The sequence below is a fragment of the Rattus norvegicus genome, chromosome 11 (assembly GCF_036323735.1).
Source record: "Rattus norvegicus strain BN/NHsdMcwi chromosome 11, GRCr8, whole genome shotgun sequence".
NCBI classification, from domain to species: Eukaryota; Metazoa; Chordata; class Mammalia; order Rodentia; family Muridae; genus Rattus; species Rattus norvegicus.
The window spans coordinates 43792953-43813248 of NC_086029.1; the positions used below are offsets into that span (position 1 = coordinate 43792953).

General features: G+C 45.9%; 1 protein-coding gene across 1 annotated transcript; it reads right to left on the reverse strand.

Moving 5' to 3' along the window:
- Nucleotides 1-971: 971 nt before the first annotated feature.
- On the reverse strand, nucleotides 972-18436 carry Epcip (exosomal polycystin 1 interacting protein). The gene is made up of 2 exons (NM_001109052.2): nucleotides 18317-18436; nucleotides 972-5828 (listed from the first exon to the last, which is right to left on the reverse strand). Exon 2 carries the CDS (start codon nucleotides 5762-5764, stop codon nucleotides 5129-5131), a length of 636 nt encoding a protein of 211 aa, NP_001102522.1. The 5' UTR covers nucleotides 5765-5828; nucleotides 18317-18436; the 3' UTR covers nucleotides 972-5128.
- Between the last annotated feature and the right edge of the window lie 1860 nt (nucleotides 18437-20296).

The following is a 20296-nucleotide window of genomic DNA, read 5'->3' on the forward strand; positions in this document are numbered from 1 at the left end:
TGTGGGATTAGCTGGACTGCAGCCTGTAAGCCTTTCAATAAATCCCCTTTCCATAAGTTCTGTGGCTCTAGAACACTGAGTGTTACACCATGGAAACTTGCAAAGAACTAGCCAGTGTAGCATGAGAGGAGGAACAGGCATGGGAGCATGGGAGAGACCGCTCTGTCCTCGGGACTCCCTGGAGTTGGATGGATAGTCTCGGGTGCCCTGGAACCCTTATGATTTCCATTTTAATGTTGTTATTATTAACATTTTATTTTGTTGTGTGAACTTATTTAGAATATACCAAATTGGGCTGGAGAGATGGCTCAGTGGTTAAGAGTACTGATTGCTCTTCCAGAGGTTCTGAGTTCAAATCCCAGCAACCACATGGTGGCTCACAACCATCTGTAATATACATTAGATAAATAAAATTTAAAAAAAAAGTTAGAATATACCAAATTATAAAAGCTTAGAAGCCAAGCAGATGCAGGTGGATCTCTGCGAGGTCCAGGTCAGTTGGTCTAAATTGTAAGTTCTAGGCCAGTCAGGACTGCAGAGTGAGAGCCTGAACAACAACAAGCACACCAACCTCCCAACCAACAAAGTCTAACGAAATAAGAGAGTCTTTACATTCCTGCGTTATGTTTTAATCTCTTCAATTATAAAAATCTTTTAAAAGTTTACTAGCTGAATAGTGTTTCAGACACACCCTTTCCTCAGGTAAAAATGCGCTTGACACACAGCTGTTGGAGGCAGCTTGTGAAGAGACAAGTACCTCTGTCTGTAGCACATGACTGGTAGAATGTGCTGATGTCCGAACTTAGGAAATTAGAAGCTCCTAGGTAGTGTGTGGCCCAATGGCAGGGCGTTTGGCTATTTATTCTAGTTCAGTGAACTAATAGTCTTCATTGATCCATTAATAGTGACCTGACCCAGGCTATAAACATCTGGAGAGATTTTCATCATTTTAAATTAATACACGCGCCAGCGGACATTAAGTATCTTTATTGTCATAAAACGTGTAGGGGTTTTCAGAATGAAGACAGGACATCGTCCTGCAGGACAATTAACAATAGCTCCAGAGTGTCAGCTCCTAGAGTGAACTACTGGACCCGTCACAGAAAAGAAGCAGCTACAGGCACTTTATCCAGTTGAGTATCTCACCTCTCCCACCTCTTTGTACAAGAATGTGCCTCAGAACCCCTTTCATATAGATTATATGCAGTATGACATAAATATATCAAATATAACCTAATTCACAACATACACTTTAAATGCATGAATGGCCAGTGCAAAAGCAAAATTATCAGTGCATCCTTTCTTAAAGGAACCAACCTATGGTCTGTGTTCTCGTACTGCCATCTGCACAGTAACCACCCCCTGGGAGAATTTTAAAGCACAGATATTTTAAGACAATGAGGTTATAAACATCCCCTAAAGGTATAAAACACAAAGAATTAGTACTTCTTTTGCATGTGTACATTTTGAGTTTTACCAGAAGCCAGCAGAGCTATGCAGCAGTGTCATAACATGAGCCCAGGGAGAGTGGGGCAGAGCTTTGGGCCCATTTCATCTGTAAGTGGACCGAAAGCATTGCCCGCATTTGAAAAGCTGAGAGGATGGAACAACACCCTCCTCATCACAGCTATAGGTGGAGGTGCGTTTCCTTCTAGAACCATCCTGAATATTCTTTCACTTACTCTCAGCCCCACCAGTATTCCAGGGGGACCTCCTCACACCCTGGATTGCCTAAACCACTCCTCACGACTCTCCACTCCAGCCACATACCTGACCCAGGTTCCTGGGAGTTACCAAGTCCTCCCCAGTAGCCACAGCACCTCTGCCTGCCCAGTCCTCCTGCTCTACCTCCAGTGAACCCAGCACTTTCTACTGTCTGCCTCTTCTTGCCTGCTCCTTCATCAGTTCTGGATGTCCTGGGAGAGGACCGTATCACTTGCAGCAGAGTCCATGGCTTGCGGTTATCTTATTCTCTGACACTGTTACTCGAGCTCTTGAAGCCGTACGTGGCAATGGCATCCAGAAGGGTGTGCACTATGTATGTGTGTGTTGTGCTGGGAATTTATTTCCGGCACGCGTGTATGCTGGGTAAGCTCTCTCCTGTTGAGCTGTACTATCAGCACATTGTATCTTTTCTCAGCTCTGTTCTCTTCATAGCTTGAAACTCACCATAGTCGCAGTATTAGCGTCACTAAAACTGCAAGGAGCTGCATATACTGGTCTTAGTTTTTATTTTGTTGGATATGATAGAGAAGTGCATATGAACTTATAAAATGTGTCGTGTCTATAACCTTTACATTGCGAATAGTATCCCAAGTTAAGGAAATCCCTGTAGCATTTGAAAATACTTTTCGATTCTGTAGAAAGTATTTATATGCTTGGCCAACGAGGGCCATTTCTATGTATATTTGCATCATGATGTTACGTGAATCCCTAACATACATGAGAGCATCAAACTGTCTGTCTGTCAGCCTTATCTTCTCATCCTCCCAACCTTTAGTGCAAGAACTTGGTGAAAATATAGCAACACATTATTTGAGAATTTACAGAACTTAGAATAAAGGACAATATTTATTGTTATTATTCATATGCCGTGTGCTTCGCGATCTTTATATAACCCCTTGTGGGTGTGAGAAAGATATATGTCTTCCTCCTCCTCTTTGAAATGATACCTACTTTCACCAGCTGGCCACAGGTGACAAACTGCTGGCCCAAGCCGGACGGCCCACTACAGTTTATCCTAAGAATCACATAAGCCATGTGTGCAAAGCTCTCGAGCCAGCACCAGCTACCAGATGGAAGGTATTTACAGGCACATAGAATCTCTAACATCACTCTTTTAAAACAATAGGTTTCCATCAAAATTCAGTTTGTGATGTATGCAGTAATGATGGTTAATAACATAATTTATCTTTTGACTTAAGTCTTTCTTGCTTTCTCTTACCCCTGGCACCCAACTCCTTGTCTTTTTCTCACTTTAACCTCTGAACTATATCAGTAATGAGGCTGTTACCTTTTCTATTAAAATTCATAGTTTGGACTTCGTTTTGTCCTAATTTAGATGCTGACACTGTGGACCCGAGTTAATTAGTCTGAATGACCAAATCCCCTGTCAGTTATGCAAATGCAATAATGTTAAGATTAAAAATATGATGTGGCTAACCCGTGATTTTATGATATTATTTCTCACCATCATGGTATCATGAATTAAATGTTTCAACTTCATTTTATTTTAAGTTTAGACATTTGTGTCACAGCTGGCATGGGTTTTACATTTTAGTTTGGGGTTTTATTCATATGTATGGTGTGCATGCCACATATGTACAAGTTCGCATGAAGGCCAGAAAAGAGCTCTGAGTTGGAGCTCCAGATGGCTGTGAGCAAACAGACGCGGGCGCTGGGTGAGGAACAGCAAGTGCTCCTGAGCTTTGAGCTGTCTCTCCCTCCTCCTCACATGGGTTTTAAAAGTATTGCACATTAATGCTAAATTTGGTCTTTATTATGGGGGAACGTTCCTTTATGTAATGGTGAACAATTTAATAAATCGTTTTTTAAATACTTGCTTTGGTTCCTTTTATCAACATGTCTAGTACAATTTTGTGTTAACTACCTGCTATGAAGTATCTTTAACTTTCTCATCTTAAAATTCCAAAAGGAATAAGGACCAAAATTTCATTTTAAAATGAACTCTTTGAAATTTGAACACCAAGTTTGAAGAGATTGTTAGATTCCCCGGCTTGCCCCCTGTGTGGCTTAATAGTCTGCTGACAGCAATCTAAGTCCTGAATCAGGAGCAAGAGGGGAGAAGGGTGGGGAGCAATAACAAGACATAGGAGTCGGGGACAGAGGGAATGAAGACACTGGAATAGAGCAGAGGAAAGGGAAGGGAAGGCCCAGGAGAGCCTTGCCGGCTACTCTGTGAAAGTGAAGAAAGACCAGAAAAGAACTTCCCCACAGAGCAGTACTCCGTGCATAAATTTGAGGCTAAATGTATGGGCGTGTGTTTTCACTCCTGTGCCCATCTCTCGGAACCCCAATGCCTTCAGGTAGTGTTATAGTCCCACATAACCTTGCCAAGTCCATAAATTCACTTTTAAATTCCAACTTCTCAATGCATTTGCTCTTCACAACTATCTGGAAACTATCAGTCTGGGCAAACCTGTCGTTTAGAGGAATTTAGGTCCCCAGACTTCTGAAATCTGTCATTTTTGAATCACAATTCCAGACCATGTCACAAAATGAAAAAGAAAAGAAAAAGAGAAGGGGTACCATGGTCCCCAATGTGCAGTTTCATTTATAAATCAGAAGTTTTAAACTTCAAGTTGTTCTAGGGAGTGTGAAGAATGTGGTCCTGCCTGATTCTACCTGGGACACGAACCTGTCCCATGGGACATGCCTGTCCCATGCCTGTTCATAAACACTAAATACACTACCACCCATGAGCCCCTTAGTGACTGGTCTCTGTTGTCAGACTGACCATGTTATGATCCAATAAACATATATTTTATTCCATGATAGCCATCATGTAAAAAGTAGCAACGCTGGAAATGTGGCTATGCCAAAGAGCGCCATCGCCACGGGAAGAGCAAGCACATATTGGCACAACTTTCTTACAGTGTGTTACAGGTTTTAATCCCACAGTGATCTTAACTTATAAGTTAGACTGTATCAAAAGTCTCTATAGGGAAAACACAGTATGCATAGGGTCTAGTATTGTTTGCTCATTCAGGTGTCCTCAGAGTCTTGGAATGTACACACACACATAAGGAAGAATTACTGCATTCTGAAAGAAAAATCTCTTCCTTGGGGCCATGAGTATACCGAGCTCCACTAAACAGTCTCTGGTATGCACTCCCCGATCCCCTTCTAACCTGACAGCTCTCCACAGGCTACCAGCTGCAAAGACCAAGCTTCTAGCTGGCCCTTGGGACATAGTTCAGGGGTCAGGTTGCTCTTAGATTGAAAGTGGAACAGTGAAAGTGGAACCGGCTGCTCTCTGGTGTGTGTTTGCTGTAGATGGAGGCTCAGAGAGGGAACAGAGACAGCTATCTCATGACCGCATTCCCAGACGCCTTGCTCAGAGGCTCCATTTATTTTCTCAGAGGTCCTGGTGGATGGACACAGGATGCTAATAAATAACGGTGACAAGGTAGCTTCGGTTGTTTGGCACTGGGAAAGTTATAAAGTAAGAAAAGTCAGGAAAGTCACCGGTGAGGCTAGAAATGTCATCAATACTATATGACTTTAGAGAAGAGTCTCTGTTGAAAAGAGCCACGTCTAAGAGTGAGATGAACACACGCGTTTGCCAGCCCTTGTACAAGGAACTGCCTTCCCTCCCGTTGTGGATGAGTATGCTCTGCTCCCCGGAGGGATGCTTGGCCTCAGTATTGATGTGAAGCCTCTTCAGGCCACAGACAGCCAGGTACTTGGTGGGGAAGGTGTTGGAACCACACAGGGAAAGCTTCAAGTCTTGGACCAGAGTGAACTTCAGCAGGTGGCCCAACGTGGATATATCTGTGAACCAGATGGTGAGGTGGCCATGATAGCTGGTTTGCTCCATGGCCAGAGGCAGGACAGACTTACAGCTGCACATCAGGTTGGCCAAACTGTAGTCACAGTCCCGGATGTCTGCGGGGCAGCTGCAGTTACGAATGGTGTTTCCCTTTGTGAAAATCAGTGTCCTGCTCTGACCCTCCGCGAAGCGGCCAAGGGCAAAGATACCTAGCGCTCCTAGCAGAAGGCAGAAGCTGGAAGGCGCTGTCATTGTGGCCCGGTGTGGACTAGTGTGCTCCTATTTCTCCTTCCTGAGCCAGTCCGTTGCAAGTCACCTGAAAGGAAACCGGAAGCTTTATTGCCACTGCCTCCTTAGAAGCACGCACCCCGTTTGAATGATGCCCCCCAAAAAGCAATTGTAAACGTCCCTGCTTTGCATTTCTAATTGAGGCAGGTCGTACTTTTACCTTGGCACTTCATGAGAAGCAGAAGCGAGACTTCTGAACTCTGCTCGGCTGAAGCCTAAAATTCCCAGTGGTGTGTGCTAACAGCAAGGCTGCCATGCCAAGAGAGCTAGGGCGATGTCAGCAGAGGGGCTACCACATCCTACCTACCCTCAGGGACTTGGAGTTACTTACTTCAGTAAGCACACCCTGCCGACATCCAGTTACTGCCTACCTGCACATGTACAGCCCCGAGCAAGCACATGCCCTCCTCCCACTCTGCATCTGACTTCCTGGAATCCAAAGACAAGCCGTTCCTTGTAGGAGTCAACTCCCCACCTACTCGAGCTGGCTAACCAGCACAGTGTGAGCAGCCATGAAGCGTTTAACCGTAAGCTTCCGTACTAGATAAGTCCCCTCCACTCCCCGCCCCTCCAGCACAGCACTGCTTCCTCTGCTCCCACAAATGCACTTGTGTACCAGAGTCAATTGTAACTCTGACAGGACCATGAAAGGATTAGCACCTCAAATTTTAATCTGCTCTCTGAATGTATCTGCCTCCAGCCCACAACAAATTTTATGAATCAATTTTCTCAAGTTTCTTGTGAGGCCCCCGATCTATGCAATATATAAGCACTGAAAAGTATACTGTAGCGGGGAAATGGGAAGCACTTACAGAGTCACTGGGGGAAAGACTGGCTGACTAGGCATATAACAGACGAGCTGTGCCCTCGTGTCTGGGGGAAAACAAGCACTGTAGCAGAAGCCATTGGACTTCAGTTTGGCAAAAACAGTTGAAGTTTCTCGTGGCCTAACCTGAGGATTAAAGACAAACCAAACATCTGTGTTTGCTGGACACCTTAGGGATCGGGAGAGCCCACATCTGGGATGGGCAGGGTTATGGGCAGGGCCCCCATAGGATGGGCAAGGAAGAAAAGGGTATTCTGCGGTGTTCAATATAGGTGCAAAGGTTAAAATGCCAGCAGGAAGGACACGCTGATTGCAAGGTGAGGGAGGCCACAGGCACCGAGAAACGAGAAGGAGGCAGAGCTGAAAATGCTCCCACAGCCAGGGCAGGGGGAGGATAAAGCTGTGTGCTGTGTGCTGTGTGCTGCCGCCTTCCACGCTGCATCCCGGTGGAAGATGAACATTGCTGAAGAGAGACTAGGTACGAGCACACAGGAGGCTTATAAAGATGCAGGAGAAAGACGGACTGAGTTACTGGAGGGCTGGATACGGTTTTTATAGCATCTCCTGTTGGTTCGAGAGTCTTAACAAGTCTATTAGCTGGTATATTTGTAAGAGAGAAGAGCTTCGTGAAACTTGGGGCCGGGGCAGTTTTGCTTCATGAACAAGAAGTTCGCCTGTTTTAAGTGGCATTGGAAGGCATAGGTGACTGACTACCCCACTTTGTAAGGAACAGGAGGGAATTCATCAACTACAGGATAATTTTAGACAATCAGTTGTCCCAGATTCTATCAGGTTTCTGGGACTTCACGTCCCAGTGGCTTTGTGTTCCCAACACTAGGAATACTGTGAATGTCACTAGCTCTCTCTGACTCCTGCCTGAAAAAGAAGGTGACAGGGACCAGTGGTGAGAGTATAGCACCAGCTTCGACCCGGGAGAAAGTGTCAGCCCCAGTCTTCAGGTGCTGAAAGTGTTCAGGGCATGCAGGAAGGAGGAGGGACAGGATGGGAAAGCATGTTTGTTTGCTGGAACAAGGACACTAGAAGTTTCCAAAGAAATTTGACAGCCTCTTTCCAATAGTTAAGGTCCTGACTGGAAATCAGTCCCTACCCACTGGACATTAGGGAGCCCCAAAGCCAGAATAGGGAGGCCAGCTGCTGGAAGCTTCACGAAGGGTCTACAAGTTGGGACAAATGTCCTGCTCGCCATTTTATTCCATTTCAACATTCCCCCCTTCAGTTTGCCATGAATTAGTTTCCGCAGGTCTGTTAAACACAGACATTGAACGCCCGGCTTCACTGCATGCTCACTAACTTGTACCCATGCTCTAAACTGGACGGGTACACACGAGCTATGTCACCTACGCTTCACAGTAGTAGCAGAGGGACAGATGCTCCACCATGGGGCACAAGAAAAGGTGGGAGCCTGAGAGAAAAATGGATCCTGTCAAGATAGGTCAGAGGGTTCCAGACCAACAGGACCTCTAGGCTCTCCCTTCTGTCTCCATCCCTTACTGCCACACAGGCTCAGTCTTCTCTGTCCTCTTTGAGGTTTTTCCAAATTCTTGTCATTCTATTCTAAATATATGGGTATTTCACCCTTTTTCCCCACTTTAGAAATACGCCCCACCTCAGAATAGGAAGGGACAAGGGGGGGTTGTAAAAACCAACAAAAACAAAAACAAGTGTGCATGTGTTTGTACATGCACGTGTCACAAACCCATTGTGTATAATCAATATGTACCATGATCTATTTAGTTTTCTGGTTGTTTTGCTTTTCTGAGACAGCCCTGGCTGTGGTGGACCAGACTGCCCTGGAACTTGCAGAGATCCACCTGCCTCTTCCTCCCAAGTGCTAGCAAAGCTGTGCACCACCACACCCAGCTACCGTGACTTATAAAAGCAGCATAATTACATTAGGAAAACATTACCATTTAAAATGTCTTCTCTTAGATTTATGGGGATTGCAGAGGCACAATGTTAAGAGTAGCATGCTTCAGAAGATTTTTATTTTAAAGAAAAGAATAGTCCTTTTCTTAAATATTACCTCTGCAGTGAAGCTTGACACCTTCAAACCCAAAGGGTGGTTAGGCACAGACTTACTATGGCGTGCGAATAGTGGCTGAAGGAATTGCGACAAGCTAGTGATGGAGGGGCTCTTGTTCGGTTTTGTGATTTGTTTCTAGCACGGTGTCTTGCATCCAACAAGAACTTGACCAGTTCTGTTGACTGAGCGTAAAAGCACAGCTCGGCAAACGTCAGCTGCGGGCAGTCAGCTCACTAGCATCTTGAGCAAAAAGTAATTGGTTTAATGTCTGAAGACTTTTGGAAGCATTTTAAGCATGTCTTGGTCTTGCTGCTGAAGAAAGACAGGTTATCAAGTTATTTCTTAAGTCTTCTTCCTCCTCAGTGGGCTGGACTCTCAGACAGTCTCATACCTCCCGGGGACAAGATGATCTTGGTCTACACAGGTTTTCTTCTAGCTGAGCAACCTCCAGAGGAATTTGTACTTTTAGTCTACAAACCATAAGTTAAAGAAACCTGCCCTCACCACACTTTTTTTTCCAGTTTCCCAATAGATAGAGACAAAAATGCATTGTCCTCCTGGGTCAGACACTTAACCCTGGGGCCAGGAGTAGGACAAGGGACTCAGGAGGCAGCAGACTGGGGTGGGGACACTGCACAAGGGGAAGGCAAAGAACACTAGCAGAGAAGGCAAGGCAGGCAGACCTTGTATGCTCAAAGCTCCTGTGTGAACTGACCTCCTTACCCCTGAAATCTCAGCAAACACTGAGAGAATGCGCTCCCACCGACTCTGCACATAAACATGCCCCATGCTCATCCGTGGTTCCTCTCTGAGTTCAAGTCTCAGAAGCTGGGGCTGCAGTGTGGCGAAGTTAGAGATGGTGGGGACCCTTTCCCGGCAGAGCCAACTAAGGGATCATTAGGCCACCAAGGATATTGATGCAGTTCTTGTAGGATTCTGATTGGTTCCGGCGAGGGGGCCATTGAAAGGGAATAAGTCTGACCCCCTCTGAGTTCTGGCTTTCTTTCTCAGCTTCCACCACGAGGCCAAGTTGCCACGGGGCCCTCCCGAGAGCTAGTGCAGTGCTATTTGTAAATTTAGCCTTCCGATCTGTAAGGTAAAGAAACCTTATTTTTTCTTTATAAACCTCTCAGCCTCAGATATGTCATTACAATAACAGAAAACAAACTGATATAGTAATTTTGTGGGATATATTTAGTGTCCTCTTTATTGCATGGCCCTTTATTCTCTCCTCAGAATCTTCAAATATTTTTGCAGTAACACTTGGGGTGCTGGACTTGTAATAGACTTCTTTGCTGGCTCCCCAAATACTGGCTTCACAATGTGTTTGGGGGTCGGAGCTGGGACTGCCTACCTTCTGCCCTTACCTTTGTAATGTAACAGTTACGGCTTAGACCTGAGACAGTTCACTTCTTACCGGAGCCCTTATCACCGCTAGCTCTTGTGTTTCCCCATTTTCTTTACTGGGGTCATTTCCCTAATTGCTTTACCATTTTTGAATAAAAATCCCTTCTGAGTTCAAATTAAATAACTTCCGAATTAAATTTTAAAATCACGTTGGATTTTTAATCACCTCAATGATTTGAAGACTGCCACATTTTTCTGGTCATATTTTTGCCCTCTGCATTAAGTTTACAGAATTCAAAACATCATTGTCTAGGACATTTCAAGTGTGTTTGGGGTGCATGGTCCAAATGCTCTCCTCCCTCGGACACAGTATCTCCTTATGAATACTATCTCCTTACAAACACAACTCATCCAGTCTGAGACAGTCCTTTTAGAGCCAAGTATAACTATGATCTAAACGTTGGGTGTAACCCTAGATTGAGGAGGAATCTCTGTGGAATTTGTACTGAAGCAGCTGATGTCTGTGTCTAGTCTACTTAATTCAAAAGAAGTCTTCGCCTTCACGATGCTTGTCTCCCATATTAGTTACTACTGAGAGTTCCTTAGCTAACTAAGTCTCAGTCGTACCTCTGGCTTCAAAATCTGATCAGAGGTTTAAACCTCAGATCCCATCAGTGGACATAGTTTTTATTGTTTTGCTGCAAAGTTTCAGGTCTGCTGGCGCTGAGTGTTTGTCCTCCCTCCACAAAGCCACTTCAGTGCCTTCTGACCCAGGTATATCAGAAATGCCCTGTTCCCGCCGGCACCTCAGCTCCTCTCCCCCCACTTGGCACACTGCTTGACTCCATGACTGCATTTCCTTTAGCATATGGACCTATGTGACTGACTTACCACCACTGGGATAGGCCAGAGTGTTCTGTGGAAGACCTGGGAGCCCTGAAAGATGTCAAAACCACCAGGAAAAAATTGAGTCTCAGAATGACTGTATGGAGAGGAGCACACCCCTTAAACGTCACCAGGCTGTGATGGAAGGGAAGTGCTATAAGCCATTGGCGTTTAGAGGTTTGTGTGTTTGTGCACAGGCATCATCTTATAAACAGACCAGATATGGCGCCGGTTGGTAGTGGTAATGTTTACAGCTTACATCGTCTTTCCTCAACAGATGACCCTGAGTCAGCATTTAGAGGGCATCGGTCACTACAGGGCTGATAATGACATAGTCTAAATCATGGGAGTTAGAAGGAAAGAAGGCACCACTGTCTTTCACTGATCCTGAGGTTCCCCAAGGGACAATGCACTTGAGGAAACAACAGCCAGGCGGCCAATGAGAAGACAATGCCTTTGGCAGCACTGGTTAAAGACACAGATGAAGCCCTGGAGGGTGGGCTCTGGAGTTTGGGAAGAAAGGGGGCTGGCTTAGGAGAGACATGTAGTGTGGAGAAACACTCAAGTGCTTGGTGTGTTCGGAGTCCATGTCAGATGTCCTGGACCGGTGAGCTGAGAACATGTGGCAGAGCTGGTCTGGACAGGACCTAGCTGGCCAGCTAGAGACTTAGGCCAGGTCTGGACAGGACCTAGTTGAGAGACTTAGGCTTTATGCTGAAGCAGTTTAGTTCCCAAACTAGTCTAAGATCCTCTCATCAGTAAAAATAGTTGGAAATTCTTCTCCAATAGATAATTTATTTATCAAGATCATACATATATTGTCCACACTGTAAGCAGTACTCAATCAGAATGTTTAAAAACTGAGGTTTAAAAGAAAAAAGTTTTCATACCTCCAGCTGTTGTACCACTCTGGCTTGGCCTGTGCACCTTCCTCAGTGTCCACACCCATTTGAGCTTCTCTGGAAGAGGCAAATACAGACCTGTAAGATTTGTAGCAGAGGAAAGATATGTGTTTAAGGAAGGCAGCTAAAGAGATTGAACTAAGGGATGTGTCCCAAGGAAGGGTGTGTGCGTGCGCGCATGTGTGTGTTTAAGGTTTACATCTCTGTTTTCTGACTCTTACCTCCAAACGCTCTAGTTAGATCTATTCCGTACCTGGCATCTGTTTAGTACCTGGCTTTCCTGAGGTGAACAGCCCCAAAGGAGCAAGGTTTAGGAGGAAGCCTGAAGATGAGGCTGCTCCCTCCTCTAGGCGTGTGCTTGATACACCTACCTGAATCCCTCAAAGGGAACCAGTAGCATAGGAAGCAAGAGAGTCCAACTGGGGATCGGAAGCCACTCATCTTCTTGTTCTTAATATCTCAATATAACATGTTCTGGTTACATGTAGCCAAGAGGAGGGCAGAGCTCAATTCTCTAAGAGGCAGGAGGCTCTGGGAAGTTTGTTGAGTGGGCAGCAAGCCAAGCTATTAATGAGGACCAGCTATTGTCAAGCATCTTTCCCATCCTTGCTCTCCCCTGATGTTCCCTCCTCTTAACTCCTTAAGCATCCCTCACCCATCCCTTGCAGGTACCCAGCGCTGAGAACCCCCTCTCTGTGTGCAGGACCAGCTTTTGGGAGGACCTGAAACTAAAATATTTGTGTCCAAAGGTACTCGTAGGTTACTCATTATCCTGCCTTGACCATGTTAGAGGAAAAGCAAGGGTTCAGTGGAGCACAGGGGAGGGATGAGGGGTGAAGACACTACCCTTAGGCTCTCAAACGAGGGGCCACCTGCCTCAGCTCTGCTATCCTACTTATCCATGACTGCCATCATCCTTTCCTACCGCCAAGCTAGAGAGGAAGGCTGGGTATGCTGTCATGTGACCATTGTCACGTGACTATTATCTACTACCGCTCTCTGAGCAGAGCAGCCACCTCCATCCTCATCAGAAGCAATTCCCACTGCTCACGAGACCCTCACACTTGGGTCCATCGACGTGCTTTGGTTGAGAGGGTGTGTGGGAAAGGCCATCAGACCTCATCTGAGAGTTCAGTCAGGCCGGGCTGCTATGTACAGTTCTGCCTGAGCCGCTCAGGGTCTCAGTCTCAGGAGGCCCTAGAGTCAGAGTGTGGAAGGCTAAGTGAAGCAGAGAGTCTATCTATGCAGCTCCGAGGGTGTTCTACATGTGGCGTGGGACTTTTCAGTGGTGCTACCCCTGTAGGTAACTCCTTGGAGCCCATGCTCTGTGAACAGAAGCCCCTGGGAAGAGCCACGCTCTGCCCTGAACCTTTCACGAGGCTGATTAGCCGATGAGAAGAACTCTTTCACCGAGGCTTACCAAGTTCACCGTAAGGCGCACCTGCACGCAACAAGAGCACGCCTATAGCCCGTGAGGAGGCTGCCGGTTCAGACCCTAATTACAATTCACCTTGGGCTATTCTCAGCCTCCTTCATAGATTTCTTGTCCGCATTCTGTATCTGACCTAACATCCTGTGACTAACAGGTAAAGCCTTTGGAATGTGGTAACAGACCACTAACTTCCACCACCAAGAAGGCATCAGATGGCATCTGAGGCCTGTGACATACATTTCCACCATGCTGTCACCACCTGCTGTGTGTTTCCAAGGAAGTTGAAAACTGCCTTGACGCATGGCCGCCTCTGTTCTGTTACTATAGTTACATCAGACCATTACCACAATGGAACATGGAAGTTGGGATAACCTAATTCTGTGTTCCCAGGCCATGGTCCCTCAGATGTGGCTCCAGAATAAATGCGTGAAACCTGTGAGCCAACCCAGTAGGTTCTGTACTTCACCAAACCAGCCTTGGGCGAGGTGGCACTTTGTCATCAGTGCCCTACTGGGGTGAGTAGACGTTGGTTCCTGTCTCCCCAGGAAAAGCTCACATTACAGCAATGGATGCTTTAGTGTGGGATCTTAAAAAACTTTCAAGTTTTTAGCACTTTTCTGTCCTTTGGCTGTGTTCCAGAACTGCCCTGCAGGGGGCAGGAGAGAGACGAACAGGGTGCAAAGATATTAAAGGGAGGGCTATGTCCTCGCTGCTTAACACTTCAGAGCTCGTAGCGCAGAGTTAGTGAACGTGGACCCTCCTGATGTCCTTTCTTCTTCATATCCCACAACAGCACACGGGATGAACCACTGAATTCTCACACGGTTTTCCAAGTGCCAGGCTCTGAGTCACCCCTCTGTGGGCAAAGATCATGTATATCTCTGTAACTTTCAGAGTTCGCAGTAAGGCAGGCCTCGAGTGTGCCATCATTTTGATGCAGTCTGCCTCTTGGTTGATTTAGTAAACTATTCGCAAGCATCTCCCAAAGTTCTTGGTGTGGAAAAAGGAAGGCAAAAATATACGTCTCCGAAATTAGAACCTAGACAAAATTAGCCTCAAGCATACAATTTGGATCATTATTAAACTCAGTTTAAAATGTCTTTATGACTATCACCTTCACCTTATTGTTGGGCCAGCCTGAGAGCCATTCTGAGTTTCATGTCTCTCAGTGTAGTGCCGTATGATAATCTTCCCACACAGGCTGGAGGCAGAGCAAAGTAAATGCACCAGTTCTGTTCCTAAGCACCATTACTGCTGTGCACAGTGCATTCTACCACTAAGCTCTGCTTACCAACTGCAGAGTTCCCCAGTGCCAGAACCACAGTGGGTATTGGGACTGTATCTGCATGCCCCGTCAGGACATAGCCAGAAGCCACTTCAAAGTCGGAAGTAACTGGCTCATTTGCTGAATCTGTACCAACATTTCAATCCAAGAACAGACTCAGTAGAAAGCTCCCCTCTTTGATAGTTCCCTGTAACAAGTCAAGTCAGCTTTACAACCAATTGTGGCAGTGGGGAGTTCTGACATGGTCAGGGAGCTAACCTGGGAATGGATGGGTTCATTGTCCAGTTCCCACATCTACGGGAGCAGCTGTGTGTGGAATGGCTAACGGAATTGTGAAAGTACAGATACCATACAGCATTTATTTTTCCTAACTTTACCTTGAGTAATTTAGTGTGTACAGAGGTAGGGATCCCTGCCAAAACAAAAGTTCCTCACAGAAATCAAAAAGTATGTAACTGAGAAAGTTTTTATTTTATATGGAAATACAAAAGGCCTAGGATACCCAATCCTGAGCAATGAAGAGAAATTCCTGGAGATATCACTGGCCTGGATTTACAGTCATACTACAGCGTTATCGTAATTAGAAACCACATGGTACTGGCACACAGACAGACACCTCGGTCCATGGAACGAAACTGAGGCCCCCGGGTAGGTCCACACCCCCATAGATAACTGGTTTTTTAACAAGAGATCAACAAATCACAACAGGGAGGAGACAGCATCTCCAATAAATGCTGATGGTTGAATTGGGCAGCTCCATGAAGAACAAAATTGGATCCTTGTCTCTCGCTCTGCAACAAAACCCAACTCACGGTGGGTAAAACACTTCAGCGTAAGACCTGCCTCCCTGAGTCTCATAGAGAAAACAGAGTGCTTGAGCCTATTGGCCAAACAGACCCCTAATGATTTCTTACACACATGGATTAGGGCATTGCCAAGCTTCATCATCAGAGAAGCAGTTAGATACCATTAGATAGCAGTTGACACAGAGACCTACAATTGGTCAAACTGTAGAAAATAAGACTGTGGAGTGTGGCTCAGCCCTAAATGAAACATTGGTGTCACACCTGTATCACACGCACCTTCTTCCCAAGGCTCAGAGATCGTTGCAGAGGAGGGGCCAGGAAGATTCTAAGAGTTAGAGGCAACAGATGACTGCAAAGGAACAATGCTTCTCAGATACATCAGGGCTGTCACACATATGACTCACAAGTGTGGTGACTCTATGCACAAGATCTTTGCAAGCTCAAGCCAGACTTAATCCCAGCACGGGGAGAGGGGGAGGGTAGGCAGCAAGTCCTTAGCTGAGGAGCTCTTGGCAATTGCAAACTGCTGAGAGAGGGAGGGAGGGGGGAGGGGGAGGGGGGGAGAGTCAGTTTAGCTCCTGGTCAGCCAACCATACTCCAGTGGAAGACACACATTGTACTATACATGGGCCGCACCTTTTTTAAAGGGTACAACGTTGGGTGGGTAGGGAAGGAGGTGGATCTGGAGGAACTCCGGGAGGAGGGTTAATATGATCAAACATATTATAAGAAATTCTCAGAGATAACGAACACAACAAGAAGAACAAACACCAATGGGTACAAAGAAGAAAAGGGGCATCAGTAGAGGGTAGTGTCCTTAACCAAGGGAAAGCCTCTGCCATGCTAATGGTGACTGAAATCAGGCCAGGAATTCTCCATGTATTCTATTCATGAAATTGTTGGTTTTTGTCTTAGAATAAGTCTCACTATGCTGCTCTGGCTGGGCTTGAGCTCCTGAGCTCAAGGGATCCTTCCACAGGAGCGGCTGGCATTGCAGGTACACACCCGGCCTTACCTAGTAACATTTACATGGAATAGGTACATCTTTGTGCCAGATACTGTTCCAGATAATGAATGTTTTAGGCCATTGACTACTTGTAATAACCCTAAAAGCACTCTCACCATCATATTAAACAAAATGGAAACATAAAGTAATCTGTCAAAGATCCCAGATCTAGTTAGGAATGGCTCAGACTTTAAATCAGACAGCCCAGCACACCATAAGAGGACCCAGGGAGGGGGGCTGGGGATTTAGCTCAGTGGTAGAGCACTTACCTAGGAAGCGCAAGGCCCTGGGTTCGGTCCCCAGCTCCGGAAAAAAAAAAAAAAAGAACAAAAAAAAAAAAAAAAAAAAAAGAGGACCCAGGGGAAATGCAGACTCCATTGAGGTCCCACACCTTATAACCATTGCTAGATAGACTACTAAGCGAGCTCTAAGCGAGCCATCTATGGAAATCTTATGCTTAAGGAGATAAATCAAGTGGCTTCTGTTATACATAAACTCTTCAGAAACAGTCTTTGAAAAAGAAACAGGTATAACTTAGTTAACAAGTTCATCGTTAGAAGAGAAGTTAATGGAAACCGAGTGCTGCTTCAGTTAATATAGGTGTGGAACCTGATGGGAAACTCATCAGAGAGAGCCCCAGGAATCCCTAAGTAAACTGTGCAGTACCTCTCCTTCCTCTGGACATGGAGAACCTGGCAGTGAGCAAAACCTTCAAGTTTCTGCCTGGAGCAACCTGGAATCTACTGAGATGATTTACTCACTAATATTTGACCCATGGTTTTGCCTGGCTGCCAGCTAGACAGTGTCCTCCCCAAGTCATACTGACTCCTCTCCTCTTGTCTCTTAAAGGCACAGACAGCCACCCCTGGGCACCAGATTCTTAACGCCGATCGTCCGCCAGTTTTAAGCAATGAAAAACTGGTGTGGAAAAGGAAGTTGGAAAGTACGAGTTAGTTGTTGAAAAGCACCAATTTCCATAAACACTTTACAGAAGCTGTCAGTTTCCAAAAGTGCCCTATTTATATCATAAAATAAAATTAATGAAAAAAGTGTCCTCTCATTGTTCATTCTAAAAAAAAAGGTTAAAAACTTAAGACTCACTCTTTTCATACACACACACACACACACACACACACACACACACACACACACACACACACAAAAGCAGTTTGCAAATTATTGAAGTCTGGCTTTTCAGTATTTTATAAGGACCCTTTTCCCCATAAATATTACATACAATGATTTTTGAAACACTCCTCCTGCCACCATGTATACCAACATATTTTTTGCTAAAATCTTTTTTATTTTTTCATTGTTTATAAAACAATAAAATTGATGTAAGAGTGTATACGGATGACTGGACTTGTATTAAAACATGCATTTTGTTCATTATTTATCCCCCCCCCCACATGAAAACATCGACGTTTTTAAAACCCAATCTGCCTTTTAATGCTTATTTAAGAAGTTTACTGCTTGTTTTTCATTTCCAGTTCTCTGCGGAGTAAACACTCTGACCCCTGGCATGTAGGTGGGCTGTAGACGCCACTGAAGGATAAAAGGAAGGCCCCAGTACATCGTAGGCAATGTACTTCAGAGTCCTCGAGTCTCTTTGCGATTCACTACAGAAAGAGACAGGACCTGGATCTGATTGGTATTAAAGACTAGCAGGAGAGACTAAAAATAGGAACAAGTTCAGATGCCTATCTCTTTAGGGTCTAAATGAAAAGACCACTCCACTCTTAGCTTAGTGCCCTGAGAAGTGTTTCCTTTTCAAGGCAGAGAAAGCTACCCAGTTGCTTAGAAGCCCAAAGGGTGTTTGGTGGCAATCACCATCCTTCAGTCACATATTCAGGAGATGTGGCAGTTCCCGGAAGTTACCCTGATGGAGCCCCTCCAGTCATCCCGGAACGCTCTAGTCATACAGCAGAACGTCCGTCCGTTGAGCTGACGGGCGGTTTTAAACAGAGCAGAGTCGCTACTTACATCTTGCGGCCCCACGGCAGGGCCTGTCTGCCCAATCTGTAGACCTCGGGGCTCTTCCCTGGCCACCGTGCCTTCCCCCTGGCCTGACAGCTGCTTTAATCTGCAAGCCGGGTGGAATGCATGGTCTCCTGGTCTCTCACTTGCTTTTCTTTTCCGTTTCCAGAGGGCCAGTGGCCTGGTGGTTTCCTTAGCAACCAGAAGGAAGCTGGCTGGCCTACCGGTTTTATTAACCAGTAAGAGAGAACCTGTGTCTATGGGGCTGTAAGCCGGCAAATTTCCAGAAGTAACCAAGCATACTGCTGCCGTAGACTGACCGACTGACCGCAAAGGAGAGACAGAGACGCAAGTGGAAGAGATTCTACTGCAGTAGGAGACTGGATGGATTGACTGTGGATAGGGAGACGCCTCGTCAACACTTTTACATCCATGATTTGTTCCCCTCTCTTTTTGGCCTGATGAATTGTTACTTATGGTAAGGGCCTCAGATGGTGAAAAGAAAAAGAACAAAAACCCCATTCGACTGTGATTGTTCCAAAGAGAACATGAATTCATTTCACTTTCTGAGACGTAGTCCCAGTTTCTCCTCTCTCATAAACTCATTTTTAAATGCTAGAAGCCAGAAAATAAATAAACATGAAAACAACAACAACACCCCAAAAAACCCTGTGCCAATTAAGTGGTGGCTTAGTCTATTTGGCTATAAAATGTCCTAAGCTAGGTGGCTTAAAACAACATATGTATTTCTTAGTCTTCTGGAGACAGGGAAATCTAAGTGTCTTCTATTCAAGTGCTGGATGAGGAGGGGCACTTCCTGGCTCCATCCCCTGCTAGGCATGCCATCATAGCCCTTTCTATGGCTACTAATTTCGTTTGTGAAGGTTCCAATCTTGTGACCTAACACCCAGTCTTCAGTGACTAATAGATGCTTACTAAATATAGGAGGAATCTGGTGGATGGAGTAAGGTCTCACTGATGTGAAACATTGTGGAACCAGAGAAATGGATGTATGATCACTTGGATATGGGGTAACACTATTCCACAGAAATAGCACCTTACTCTGGATATCCATCCACCCATCCACCCACCCATCCACCCATCCATCCACCCATCCACCCCATCCATCACCCACTCACCCACCCATCCACCCACCCATCCACCCACCCATCCACCCACCCATCACCCACCCACCCATCACCCACCCACCCATCACCCACCCATCCACCCACCCATCCACACACAGGTCCTTACCACAGGAATGCTGTGCCAGGAGGTTTGATGGACAAAGGTAAACAGGAGTGATTGTGTAAAGGAAGGAACAACAATAATAGATGCCCGTCTTAGAGATGATGGGGCCACCTTTCGCCAGGGATACTGAAGGTTTCTGAGTGGTAGCATTTTGGCCAGGGTACATAAAAGATGGCCAGGAGTGGAGTGAGTCAGACACAGGAAAACAGGACAATGACACCTTATTGAGTGGTGTATGAATGGGGATAAACAAATCCTTATGGGGGCTGTGGCACCTATGTGGAGGTCAGCAGACAGCCTCAGGTGTTGGTTTTTACCTTCTACATTGAGCTTCCCTCCCTCCCTCCCTCCCTCCCTCCCTCCCTCCCTCCTCCTCTCCCTCCCTCCCTCCCTCCTTCCCTCCCTCCCTCCCTTCCTCCTCCTGTGTACTCCTGTGGTTTTGCCTCATCCTTCTGTAGGAGCACTGACATGACAGGTGTATGAACACCACAGCTGGCTCTAAGTGTGCTCCGGGGAATTGAACTACTCAGGCTCAGACTCACATGACAAGCATTGTCTCCTCCTCCTCCTCCTCCTCCTCCTCCTCCTCCTCCTCCTCCTCCTCCTCCTCCTCCTCCTCCTCCCCTTCTTCTTCTTCTTCTTCTTCTTCTTCTTCTTCTTCTTCTTCTTCTTCTTCTTCTTCTTCTTCTTCTTCTTCTTCTTCTTCTTCTTCTTTCTTCTTCTTCTCCTGACTCA

Bases quoted from the DNA above. Each gene is read 5' to 3' on its own strand.
- Epcip (NM_001109052.2), bottom strand. From the start codon at position 5,764: ATGACAGCGCCTTCCAGCTTCTGCCTTCTGCTAGGAGCGCTAGGTATC.